The sequence below is a fragment of the Pongo abelii genome, chromosome 4 (assembly GCF_028885655.2).
Source record: "Pongo abelii isolate AG06213 chromosome 4, NHGRI_mPonAbe1-v2.0_pri, whole genome shotgun sequence".
Lineage (NCBI taxonomy): Eukaryota > Metazoa > Chordata > Mammalia > Primates > Hominidae > Pongo > Pongo abelii.
In genome coordinates, this window is record NC_071989.2 from 80,521,564 (window position 1) to 80,535,638 (window position 14,075).

The window sequence follows — 14,075 nt, forward strand, 5'->3', positions numbered from 1 at the left end:
AACAAATATTGGCTGTTAAATCTGTTAATTAATTTCTACACATATACTACTGATAGAGTATCCAACTTTTAAATAAAAAAAAATTATTTTTTTTTACGGACAAGGTCTTGCTCTGTTACCCAGGCTGGAGTACAGTGGTGCAATCATAGCTCACTGCAGCACAGAACTCCTGGGCTCAAGTGATCTTCCTTAGCCTCCTGGATAGCTAGGACTACAGGCATGCACCACCATGCCAGGCTAATTAAAAATTTTTTTGTGTGTGTATATTGGGTCTTGCTATGTTGCCTAGGCTTGATCTTGAACTCCTAGTCTCAAGTGATCCTCCTGCCTGAGCCTCCAAAAGTGTTGGGATTACAGGTGTGAGCCATGGTGCCTGGCCCCAAATTTTTAATTATGTATATTGAGCTGTTAGAATTATTTCTATGAAATAAAAATAAGTGACTAGAAATTTTATACTAATAAAATATTCTTTTGTTAAAATTTTTGCTTTTAAAATATTATGGTAGAAGAGGAACCAGTGATTTACTTGCTTGGGACCCTCTATTTGGACCATCTCTTGATTCATCTTCTTCATCTTCACTAACTTCATCATCATCAGGTAAATATATATATGTATATATGTATTTTTTTAAATATAAAGAATACTTTAGTTGCTTTTTCTCATTCACTTTTTGTGCATTGTACTTAATGATCAAAATTTCTAAAAATTTGTCCTCTGTATTGCCAAATAAAAGTGATTTTATTCTGGTTTTGTTCTTAGATACTCTATGACTTAAACAATAAAAATTGGTAAAATACTAAGTGTTTTTTTAAATTGGCATGTTATTTCTAGGCATTTCATATCATTATCCAAATAATAATTCTTAGTGTTTATAGATAACTCAAATACAAAATATATATCAATGTAACCAGTTCTTTCTTGATGGAAGTTTAAGTTGCATCTAATTTTCTAGTATTATGAACATCCATAGAAATAACAAATTTTGTGCATATGTCTCATAATATGCTTGTAATAATTTATCAATTTAAAATTTGTGGCTTACAAGATGATGTTCATGATACTTATTGCCAAACTGCTTTCTAGAAAGGCTTTAACACTTCCCAAGCAGTTTACGAAAGAAGTTGATAAATGTTTTTTAGTTGTTTTGGCAAGAATATGTGAAGTTTCTCTTTTCATTAGTCAAAAAGTGGGCACCAAAAATGTATGTTTAATAAAACCACTTGCTTGTTCAAAACAAGAAAATAAAATCAATTTTAGTTGATCTTCTACCCTCTTCTCTGGGACTTCAGAATTGCCATCCAGTATTTGGGGTTAAGGAAGCGCTGGAATCATGCGGGAAGAACTTAAATCTGTCTAGTTCATGCTAGGTAACTTTGTTAGGAGTGCCACACATTCTATTTACTTTCACCACATTGACAGCAGCATGAAGTTGTTTTTATTGTCCCTGTTTTATAGATGAAAAAAGTAAAGCTCAGAGATAATAAGTAACTTCTCCAAGATTATATAGCTAGTAAATGATGAAGACAAGTTTCAAACCTGGCTCTTATTTATTCTAAAGCCATTGTTCTATCTATCACACTTTGGCAGATTAACAGCAACAACAAAAAAGCCATGTTGAAATATCTTACTATTAAAAATTAAATATTGGTTTTTAAAATTAGACTGTTTAGAGACAAAATATTTTTAAAAGATACTATAAGTGGATTATAAGAAACCTTAACCCTAAACACTAAACGCTATTTGACCTTTTGAAGGGAAGGTAATCTGTACTTTAATACTTGTAAAACAGCAAGAAACAGTCAATAGATAGTTGAACATAATCTGAAGTGGCTTTATAGCCTTTCTCATTGAGCACTTGTTACTATTTAGTATTATAAAATTAACCTTATATATATTATATAAGGAAAGTAATTGTACAGGAAAATCTGATGTTGTTGCCAAATCTCTCTTTTGTTTAGTAAGAATGTCAGAATGGTATTTTGTATTTAGAATGAGGAGTTCTCAGCAGTATTTTCGAATTTTGTTAATATCCCCTTATGAATTATTAAAGTCTTTAATAAAAGTTTTCAAATTGGTATCACAGAGGTTTTATTTATATAGAAATTTCTTCATAATTCTGCTCATTGTTTCTTGATATTTTCTCTAGTACAGTCTCTTTCTTTTTATAAAAGTACTCTTTCTTCCTTTTGCTACCTGTCTAAAGAGTGTTTGGCTCATATCACCCTCACTTCAGGTAAAAAATGGTTCGTTTTCATTTATTGGTCATTGATGTTTGGCCATTAGGAAATGATACAATATTTATTAACTTTTTGCTGGTTTTAAAATTCACTTCAGTATGTATTTTTAAATCTTCCTATATAGTATGAAAAGTAATGTTATAAATTTTGCCTTTCAAAAAAAAAGTTAGTGATGCTCAAAAGAGTTTTCTTGTTTTATAGTAGTTACTATTAAGTCTTCACTTGAACAGAATATAATTGATCAAACTAATTAATTCATAATTGTGATTCTCCTGTTTTACAAAACTGGCCCTAAGTGAAGTTACGAAATAGGCATTTTATCTCAAATTTTTATTTCACTTATTTTTATTGTTTTCTTGGTACTCGCTAGTTACAACAAGTCTTAAACTTTGTCCCCCATTCTTTGCAATGCACTTCTCTCCCATCTTAACATCCTCTACCCAGGTACCCATTTTAACATTTTAGCAAGGTCCAAGTTGTGAGATCATTCCGTGCTCTCCTGTGTGTCTTTCAGAATCTTAATTCATCACTGACCTCATCTTAAAGCAGGCTAAAAAATAATTTCAATCAATCAGTTAATAACTGATAGTTAAGAATCCCAGTGTTGTTACATGTTTTAAAATGTTGGTTAGGGCTTGGCTGAAAAGTAGTTTCAGTTGCATCTTATACCATGTAGACTATAAATAAGCATTCATGTTTATGTCAGATATGAATATATATAAACATCGATATGTGTATTTTTAAAAATTTAACGTAAATATCTTACACCTACCTCCGCTTTGTTAAGTGCCAATGTAGATTACTTTCTCTGCCTATGAATTAATTGAACTCTTGTGCTCGCAAAAAAAAAAAAAAACGCTTAAAATTATTTTTTGAAAAATATTGGGCTGTTTTTAAGTATTAACTCGAACACTGATGTAGTCCGATGTACTTCCTGGGGCAGTTTTATCACTGGACAATCATGACTTTGTTGAGTACCACACATACACAGCATTATTGCTTTGCCACCTTGTCGAATCTTTTTAGATCTTGTACTGACTATAAATAGTTACCTTTGCTCCTCTGGGAAAACAGGAATAACTCTGACTTTATATAATTTTGGACCTTCAGTTTTTCATATGCATTTTAAGTTTCTAATGTACATACTTGTTTTCTTCAGTTAATATAGTTTGAACTTATGCTCTTCTTCCATGTATTGTTATTAAATTTTTTAGTTTCAAATAATTAAAACAAGATAACTATTTGGTTATATGGATTTATGTTTAATTCTAGAATTTTCCTTTTGCTTCTAGTTTTTTGTTTTCTTATTCATCTGAACTTGTAGAGCAGAGTAGGAACTTCACTTCCTTTCTCACTGATTTGCCTGGGTGTGTGATAATTGAAAATTTACTTGAAACCCAGTCAGATTCTGAGTCTAGAAATTCCATCACCAGACTTTTCCCCCAAATCTCTACTTTATTCTGCTGTAACAGCACCACTAGAGAGCACAGATAAAGTTCCTTTTGCTTCATGGCTACAAAGTCAGTGGATTTTCTTTACTGATGAACTTGTTACAATTAATAGCTCCAGTGTTGCTCAGAAGGCATTCCAGAGATAGCATTGTAAAGCTGAAAATACTTTTAGGTTTCCTAGTGCTTTGGATGGGATTTCTTCCAACAGCTGCATCTCTGAGGATCACAGTGACCTTTGCCTAATATTACATGTTTTGAAAATGTACCTACAGAAGCAGCTAACAGTGCTGCTGCTATTTCTTCTACATCATCATTATTGCTTCTAGATTCTAGATTAGTTTCCACTTTTGTTCAGATAAAGAATGGTATGACAAGCATGCTTTGTCTGTTCGCTTTAATTAATGTCTGAGGGCAGATATAGAGTAGCCCTTATTGCCTATGTTTTTTTATACTTCACAGGTCAATTTATATTTCTTGAAACACGGCTTCTAATAGAAATTTGTAGCAGTGAGCTCCACCCCACCACCAGCAAAAAATAAAACACAGGACACTGAAGAAAGTAAACAATTGCAGTTATCTCCTTCAGAAGCTTCTAGAAGCAGTGTCTAATTGACCTATGCAGATATAATATAGATTCATTTATAAACAGTGGTGTTAATAAGTATTGTTATCAGCTTTTCTCGAAAAGCAAATTTTGAACTGAACTTAATACTTCTACCAGGCTTGGTTTGAGTCAATCTAAATGCCATTTGGACAGACCACTTGATCAGTAATAAATGCCTCTGCTGTGTAAACTCTGTCACAAGTTTGAAATAACATAGGCTAGTGCTAGTTTCATTGATAACCTATCTTTAAAGTAGATATGTAATACGCAGGGAGGTGTTATGGGCTTCAGATTTCGGTGCACATTTCTTCCAGTGTACAGCTTCAAGTGTGAGTGCAGCATGAAAGAACTGGTACTGACTGGAAAAAGACAGTGGCCTCAGAATCTAAGCTTGATTTACCAGCTTTTTTGTTTTCCTTAAGCAACCTGAACAGCATTTGCATCTTTTATCTCTTATTATGGTATGCTTTCTAAGTGATTCCCTACGTCCCATGCATGTACAACTTTCAGTCCGTGTGACTACCTTTTTCTTTAGGTCTCTTCCTACTACCTCTATGCACCTTCCTTTCATGCCTCCTTGATTCCTCCATTGATGATTAAAGGCCTTTAGCTTTGCAGTTTATTTCCCTGTGTGTATACTTAGGCCCACTTATATATTTTTAATTTTGTACATCTCTAAACTTTGAAAACATGCTGAATATGTTTCTTCCCACCCATTATATTTTTCAGTCTCTGAATTATAGCCTGTATTTTAGTGTGAACCAAAGGGCTTTGAAAATCATTTAAGTTAATTTATTAATGATTATTAAACTTGATTTTAAAGAGGGTTTAAACCTATTTACTGCCATTTTTTTTACTCCTGCTTTGATTATGCTAATACATTTGTGGCTTTTGATGATGTATACATGACATTTATCCAGTAATTTACATTGTGATGAGATTAAGAATACTGATATTTCTGATTTGTAAAATTAGCAAATGGCATTGAAAAACTCAACACTAAATTTATACAGGACTTAGGAACAAGTTAAGATATTACTTTGAACACTTACCAAAGTTAATTGTAATGATTTGGGGAATTTTTTTTAGTAAACTAATAGAATATCTGATGATCTCAAATAATGTTACCCCCCAAAATGTTACAATGTGGTTCAACTTAAAAGGCAAATTTAACAATTTTAATTAAGGTAAGTATTTTATTTAGAGTTTACAATATTATTCTGGAGGTACAGCTTCAAAGGCTTGGTCTGGAATTACTATCTGTAAAATAGATGTATTGGCAATAAACAAATGACCTTTGGCCTTAAATTGATTTGTTCTCATCAGCTAATGTATCAGATTTAATTTTTATATGCATAGATAATTGAAACAGGAATAAAATTTGTATGTGTCAGTTATTGAAACGTTAACTTTTTTTCAGGAATATTACTGGTCACTTCAAAATAAAGCATATTTGATAGATTCCCAATATTTCAACATCTGTAATTACATCTAAAAAAAGAGCCTCCTGAAAAATGAGCTTTGATTACCAACAGTTTCTTTATAATAGAATGTCTTTATGTAAGGATTGCTACATACTAATGATTTTCTTCAAATTCTCTTTTTCCCCTCAACCAGCCAGGCCCACAACTCCTCTTTCTGTAGGCACCATTGTCCCACCTCCGAGGCCTGCTTCCAGACCAAAGCTTACTTCAGGCAAACTCAGTGGGATTAATGAAATAGTATGTACTCAGGTTTTTTAAAAATTATATAACTGTTTTGATTTGAGATGCAAATGATATTTTTCTGTATGCCCTTTTACAGTTAATTGCTTGAAGTTTTCTACCCATGTCCTCACAGTATAGAAAAATTTTCCCAGCTAATGCTTCCTTTACTCTTCCTTGTTACCACAGTGATCATACCTGTGAGACACGACATTGTCCAGGAGGAAAGAGATTTCCTGAGAAAGTTGGCACATTATAAAAATACCATTCAGTATCCATTGTCTCACAATAAAGAAGCAGTTTTCATATAATTCTACTTAAAGTCAAATGTTAAGGAAATAAATGGTGGCTTGTTCTTATACCTTAAAAGTATACTGCAAGGAGGATTATGGAAGGCATCTAGCTCAACATTTAAAATTTTACACATAAGGAAACTGGAGTCCACATCATCCAGTTGACTTATAAAAGTACATGCATGGGTGGGAAAGCATTGGTTTTTAAAAGTCATCAGATAGAGAAAATCTATAGACTCTATTCAGTGAGGCTCTCCCAGTCTATTCGCCTTTGATCTGGTTTGCTTTGCTTCGTCTTCTACACTAATTGCCAGTTTAATTACCAGAATTAAATTTCTAAGTCCAGTTTAATCTTTTTTCCCTTGATACACATTTCCAGTGGTTTCTCAGTCTGTGTGGTTGAATGTTTTAGCTGAATGTACAAGAGTCTTTAAAAAGCTGCCTCAACAACCTATGTTACCAGACTAACTGTGCGTCTTTCTCCCCTTTTCAACCTAGGTTCCAGCCACTTGAAACTTTTCAGTGTTCCTTAAACACATCATGGTCTTTTACATGTCCATGTCTTCTTCCTGTGCTCTATCTCAAATGTCCCTCAGTTTTCTATGTCACAAATTGACCTCTTTCTTTAAGACCTAGCTAAATGTCACCACCTAGGCAAAACCCTTTTTGGTCATTCCTTCACTTCTCTTCCTTATACCCAGGTACTTTGCTTATATTTTTGTTAGTTCATATATCACCTTGTATGTACTTTTTGTGTGTGTGTTGCCCTTACTGGGCTATGCCTTCATCAGTCTCATATCCTCAGTACTTTGCATGATGCCTGTTGGGTGGTACACGGTTAGGAAATGTTCAGTGAATATATCGAAAAGCTTTGGCAGCAAGTATTGAAATGGTGATATCTTTCTTTTCTGAATGAAGAGACTTAGTGGAGGTAAAATGAAAGACTAGGTACAAGCTGCCAAGGAGAAGGTTATTATTTAAGTAATATAGAAATTACTGCATTTTAAAATACTTCATTCTCTTTTTTAAATCAAGTTATGACTAGAACTTTAAGTACATTTTAATAAATTGATTTTTTTTCCTGATTGTAAAAACAGTAAATGATCATGTTATAGTTGGAAAACAGAGAAAGCAGAGAAGGAAAATTATAAATTTCCTCTGTATTTCACCACCCAAAGATAACCACTGTTAACATTTTTTGGAATGCATAAGTGTTTATCCAGAGGCAGTAAAATATAGTTAAAAGTACAAGCTTATTAGCCACGTATTAGCTGAGCAACATTAAGCAGTTATTTAATCACAGTTTAGTTGCCTCATGGATAAAATATGTGTAATGGTATTAGGTTGTGAGACTTAAATGAGTTAATACATGTAAAACAGAACATTGTTGAATGCAAATAGTTGCTCAAAAAATTATTAATGGTATAGGCATATTTTTAAATAAAAAGTCATACTTTACATATTTCTAATTTGTTTTCTACTTGCAAATATCTTTCTATATCATGAATTATTCTTTGATTATAATTTTATTTATAGAATTAGGGCATACAAGTGCAGATTTCTTACATGTATATATTGCACACTGGCAGAATCTGGGCTTTTGGTGTACCCATTAACTGAGTAGTGAATATTATACCCAACAGGTAATTTTTCTACCCTTACCCTTTTCCCATCCTCCCACCTTTTGTGGTCTTCACTCTCTGTTATTCCACTGTATATGTCCATGTGTAACCTTTGTTTAGCTCCCACTTATAAGTGAGAACATGAGGTATTTGACTTTCTGTTTCTGAGTTATTTCACTCAGGATAATGGCCTCCAGTTCCATCCATGTTGCTGAGTGAATTATTCTTATTTCATAGTCTTCAGGCTTCTTTAAAGTGATAGAATCTTTTGCCAAATAACTTTAAATTGTAAGTATTAATATATTAAAATAAAGTGGGACTCACAGTTGAATCCTTCACATCATCCCCCAGCACCATACACCACCCTCTCCCCATCCTTGAGAGCCTTCTAGAAACCACCCTCTGAGCTTCAGGAAGCACTATTTTAAGTGGCTACAGAGTATTTCAATATATGAGTGCTCTGTCTTCTATGCTGTTGTCGGAATTAAATTTCTAAAATTTTGCAGAAATTTATTTGACATTTAGTTCCATGTTTCTATTATTATAAACAATGTCTTAATGACTGTCCTTATGGTTTCTTAGCATTCATTTTTTTAATAAAAAATTTTAAAACTGCAATTTATGAACCAAACTGTATTTTCATTTTTAAGACTCTTGATAATTATTTCTGTATCGCCCACTGGAGAGAGTATGTTGATTTAAATTTTCTCCAGCTGTACATTGGAGTGCCTTTTCTTTTTTTTTTTTTGCATGCTCATATGCGCATTTTTCTGGAGAGAGCTCCTAGCTTTCACCAGATGCTCAAAGGAGTCTATAACCACATCCTCCCTACTCGCTGAAAGAACCACTCATTGTTCTAGAGCAGGGGCACCCAACGTGCAGTACCAGATCAGTAGCATTAGCATCACCAGGGAATTTGGTAGAAATAGTTTCTCTGGCTTCACCCCAGGTAAATTGGAAATCCAGGGGAGGGGCCCAGCAACTGTGTATTATTAACAAGCCCTCCATGCGATTCTGATGCCTGCTAATGTTTCAGAAACATTGTTTTAAAGCAATGCCGTCCAATAGAAATATAATATAAGCAACATATAATTTAAAATTTTCTAGTAGCCACATAGAAAAACAATGGAATTCATTGTAATATGTTTTATCTGCTATATAAAAATATTATTTTAACACATATTCAATATGAAAATTAATGAGATTTTACATTCCTTTTGTGTGTATGCTGTGTCTTCAAAATTTGCTCTGTATGTTATAGCATATCTCAATTTGGACTAGTCACATTTCACGTGCTATTGGCCACTGTAGTAGATAGCATAATTCTAAAATCAGAGAAAACCACTTGAGAAAAGAGCTGTTTTTGCCTTTTCCTAAAAAAAATTTAAAAAGGCAGTCACATTATGTTGGCCTTGAGGTTATGTTGCCATAGGAGAAATGTCCCACAGTAGTTGATCTCAAGACTTTTTCCAAGCTTGTAAGTTTCAGACTAGCTGTTGATCAATATCTGTTCACCCCAATGTCCTGCACCACCTTGGTCTGCATATATACACAGCTGCATTTTTAGCATCCTGCTGAGTTTTTTCAACCTATTGTCCATCATAATGAGTCATCAAAAAGCTGTACTCTGGACAAAATAGTTAAATGGGTAGGGGGTTACAAATTGTAAAACACTTTTTGCAGTAAAATGACAGTTTTCTTAAAATGTATATCTGTAAGTTTATATTCATGCAATGAAGAATTACTAGTGTATGAATGCAAGTAGGGTTTTGTTTTTGCCTTTTTTTCATGTTCCTCAAATAACTGAGGACAGTTATCATTCTTGTTCACAGCTTTGTATCTAGTACCTAATCCAGGGTCAGACACATAGTAGGCACTAAATAAATATCTATTTGCCTAATACTTTTATAAGCAGGAAAAGGTTTTTGTTTTTTTTAAATGAAGACAAATATGCCTATTTTTTAAGAAAGCAAAACACCTCAGGAAGTGTTGCTACTGAATTATTGGTACAGTTAAGAATTTGGAAGGAAAAGAATCTGTTCACCAAAGTAAAAGATAAATGAATCGGAGTTATATTTTTTATATTTGTTTTATGTTTAATTAGAAAATTGGGAAGACAACAGAATTGAGTCTCTCAAACCTTTGTATGGAGTGAGTTTTCTCAGTGAGGAAGCATTACAATGAATTACTGAGGAAAATGTGAACAGATTTGTAAACACCAAAAGTGTAAAGGACAAGCAATATTTAAGGAGGAAAATATTTGCAAGAAAATAAGGCAAAGGCTTAGTGACAGCTCAGATAATACTAAAACCTCCCCAAATTACATCAACCCATTCATAAAAGTGAAGGTTTTATTTTTATTTTCTAAATTAGCTAGAAAAAATTTTTAATCCCTTTTTCTTCTTCTGTGACTCATCCATTTGTTTCTGGCAAGGGTGTAGAGAAATAATTTTCTTATATTTATAGTCAGGTAAAGTGAATAATCCTTTTGGGAAGCAGTTTGGGAAGAACGTTTATACTGTTTAAACTAATTTAACTTCTGAGAATCTGTCTTAAACATACTTTTTTAAATACAGAAAAATTTTTATGCACAAAGACCTTTTTTACAGCATTATTTCAAAATAACCTTTTCAGGCTTTAGTATGTTCTTAAAAATGATTTGATATATGGCATCTCTGATACTAAGTTACAAGAAACTCACACAGTAAATTTGGTTTGGTATGTTAAATTTACCTGATACTTACAAATCTTCTCTAACAAGAGAGGTATTGTTTTAGCATCTTGATAAATAACTTTTTGTTTTTAAGCCCAGGCCATTCAGCCCACCTGTAACTTCCAACACCAGCCCACCTCCTGCTGCACCATTAGCCCGGGCAGAAAGTTCTTCTTCTATCTCATCATCTGCTTCATTGAGTGCTGCCAATACTCCAACAGTAGGTAAGTGATTATCATCAATTACATGTGAAATGTAGTGTACAAAGTATATGTATGCTTAATATGTATATACTTTTAAATGGGCTAATGAAGAATTTAACATTATAAATTTTGTTTTTCTGGAAACACACCTGGAATTTATTAAACTGTCCATGCTTTGCTTTTCTGTTTCACAGTCTATGTTATCTGGATAGAAGAATTTTAACTGTGGTTAGCACTGTTAAGAATGAGTTAAATTTATAAATTGCTGATCAATATAAATAGTTGAAGGCAAAACAAAATGCAGTTCTTCCTTCGGTGAACTGATAGTTGCATTTCTAAGAAAGTTTATGTTTTAAAAACAATAGTGTTTTGAAAATGATTGAATAAAAGAAAACAATTTGTGCTTGCAGTGAATTATATTTTTCCGTAAGAATTTCAAGACTTAAAAATAACTCTTAGGGAAGTGGTCCCCAACTTTTGGCATCAGGGACTGGTTTTGTGGAAGACAATTTTTCCATGGACTGGGGTCAAGGGGATGGTTTCAGGATGATTTAAGTGCATTACATTTATTGTGCGCTTTATTTCTATTATTATTACATTGTAATATATAATGAAATAATTATATAACTCACCATAGTGTAGAATCAGTGGGAGCCCTGAGCTTGTTGTCTTGCAACTAGTCAGTCCCATCTGGGGGTGATGGGAGACAATGGCAGATCATCAGGCATTAGATTCTCATAAGAGTGCACAACCTAGATCCCTCACATGCACAGTTCACAATAGGGTTCTTGCTCCTATGAGAATCTAATGCTGCTGTGGATCTGACCAGAGGCAGAGCTCAGGCTGTAATTTGAGTGATGGGGTGGGGGACGGTTTACTTTAAATACAGATGACATTCACATTCACCTCCTTCTGTGCAGCTGGGTACTAGACTGTGGCCTGGGGGTTGAGGATCCGTGAAGCATAGCTATATGAACCTAAACCTTACCAAACAAATTCAGTATTTTACTACATCTAGACTTTGCTCAAGAGTTTTTTTGTCATCATTTCTACTCAGTTTTTTCTACAAATTCTTACTACCTTTTTCACCCATTGTTAGGATAATAAAGCACAAAGCCACTTAGACAAAGCAGCTGTGTTGCAGGACATAGAACTTCTCATAAAAATTATAACTGTACTTACTGCTGCTGGTTTAAGTAGTGATGGGTTTATTCTTGATAATGCAAATCACTGATTTGCACTAACTGAGCACCAATTCAGTAATGGTCAAAGTGTGGTCCTTGGACCTGCAGCATCTGCGTTACCTGGGTACTTCTTAGAAATGCAGACTTTTAAAATCAGAAACCCTGGGAGTGGAACTAGCAGTTGTTTAATAGGCATTCCAGGTGATTCTGATGCATGCTAAGTTTGATAACCACAGCCCTAATTAAGGTGATTTAATTCCAGTTGATTTGTCAAGGCTCACATAGGAGAAACGCAACTAGTGTGTGGCCATTGTAAAAAGACGATAAGTAATATAGGCTAGAATGAAATATAAAATGGTTTGATTTCTAAATGTCTAAACATGATGTCACCATCTTATTACCTTTGTGAACACAGCATTTTTCCCATCTTTTAATTTTATATAAACTGAATATGTCTAATAAGTTTGCCCTTTTATTTGGTTTAATGAATACTTCATTTTTATTTTTTGTTTGTGTGGTTTTAATTTTTTCCCACAGAATCTATATTTTAGTCCTAAAAAACCTAACTGGGACCTACTAGAAAGCAGGCAGGTAGTCTGGGTAACCTTATTTTCGCTTTAGGTTTTTTTTTCCCCCCATTATCTTTAGATTATTCAGGAGGTTTTTTGTTTGTGATGGAAACTTTAATTTCTATTGAATTGGTACATAATTAGTTCATGGTTTGAGCCATTGCTGGCAATAGGACAGCCAAAAGCAGGTGACAGTGATAATACAGGCAAGGCAGGTTGTATGTGAATTTTATACAACAAACATTTTAAAAATCTGCCTAAAAAGTTCTCTTTCTTTGCCGTGATTTTTCAACGCTGTTTGGATTTAAGTTTCTGATTCTCCTTGTTTCTTGAAAATGTTTTCTTTTTCTGCATTATTTTGTTTTATTTAAATACAATAGAAGATGATAATTTGATTGGGACACACACTGAAATTGAAAAGCACTGTGAGACGTCACCAGGTATTGTATCAGAAGCAAATGTATGTGTTGACTAATGGTCCTTAAGTGTATCTAAAATACTTTGTTATCTAACTTTTCCTTTTCCAGAATTGTATGATGTCTCAGAAATCAAGAATTATGCTAAGATTAACTATTTCAGTTTTGTGCTAATTCCATCAAATTGCTGTACAGGATCCATTATATCAAATCCCCAACTTGCTGAATAGGATCCGTTATATCAAATCCCCAACCATAAAAACACAATATTTTTGCGTTTTCTTCTCTGCTTTCCTCAACTCGGCTTTAAGAAGTATCAATAAATCTTAATTCTAAAGTTATCAAAATCAGGTAAGAAGTGATCCAAAAAGAACTAAAAGGAATATGTCAGTTAAAAAAAAACCTCTAATACCTAAATTAGTAGAGCAAAGGCTGTCATATACGAAAACCATACAGATGAAGTTAGAAGCATGGAGATGATAGGAGATAGTAGGGAGTGGGTGTCTGTGTTTTATTTCTGAGCGGAAAGGAATTCTACATAAATATCCATTGGTTGTTATAAGAAGGTACCCTATACCTGTTATGTACCTCAAGTTTATAAGCTCTCTACATTTTCAAAACATAAAATTATCTAAATATGTAACAAACCAAAATTGGAAACCACAATCTACCCTTATTAAGAGAATAAATTTTTATTTCTAAGAAATTATTTATTTGGAATAAACAGTATAGTTTTAGACTTTTTAAAAGACTATTTAAGTACATATTTCCTATTCAGTTTTTGAAGTATCCATGTGCAATATGATCTTGAAAGAAAAACAAAAATAGAAAATATGAAAGGGAATATGCCAAATGTTAAGTGGGTTTTGAGTTTTTCTTCAACTTTCCAATACTTTTCTCTGCTTGCCAATGTTTCAGTAATGGCACAATTTACAGGGAAGCTAGGCATAATAATTTACAGAGTCGTGTTATGTGCCCAGATTAGATTGTTGAAAAGAGTATTTATGCAGGTTTCTTTTAATTTTTAGTGTCAAAGCAGTAGTAGACATTAATGTTACCATTGACTTTATATAAATACT

The 14,075-nt window shown here is 33.2% G+C and overlaps 1 protein-coding gene across 3 annotated transcripts in view; it reads left to right on the top strand.

Annotated features, from left to right (window-relative positions):
- Positions 1-14,075, top strand: part of FCHO2 (FCH and mu domain containing endocytic adaptor 2) — a 129,355-nt gene that overhangs the window by 96,785 nt on the left and 18,495 nt on the right. For 2 of the 3 annotated variants that reach the window (XM_054555094.1, XM_054555095.1), the window contains 4 exons: positions 507-598; positions 5,911-6,014; positions 10,719-10,848; positions 12,961-13,020. In XM_054555094.1, the coding sequence (XP_054411069.1) occupies positions 507-598; positions 5,911-6,014; positions 10,719-10,848; positions 12,961-13,020 (386 nt within the window). 3 annotated transcript variants of the gene reach the window in all.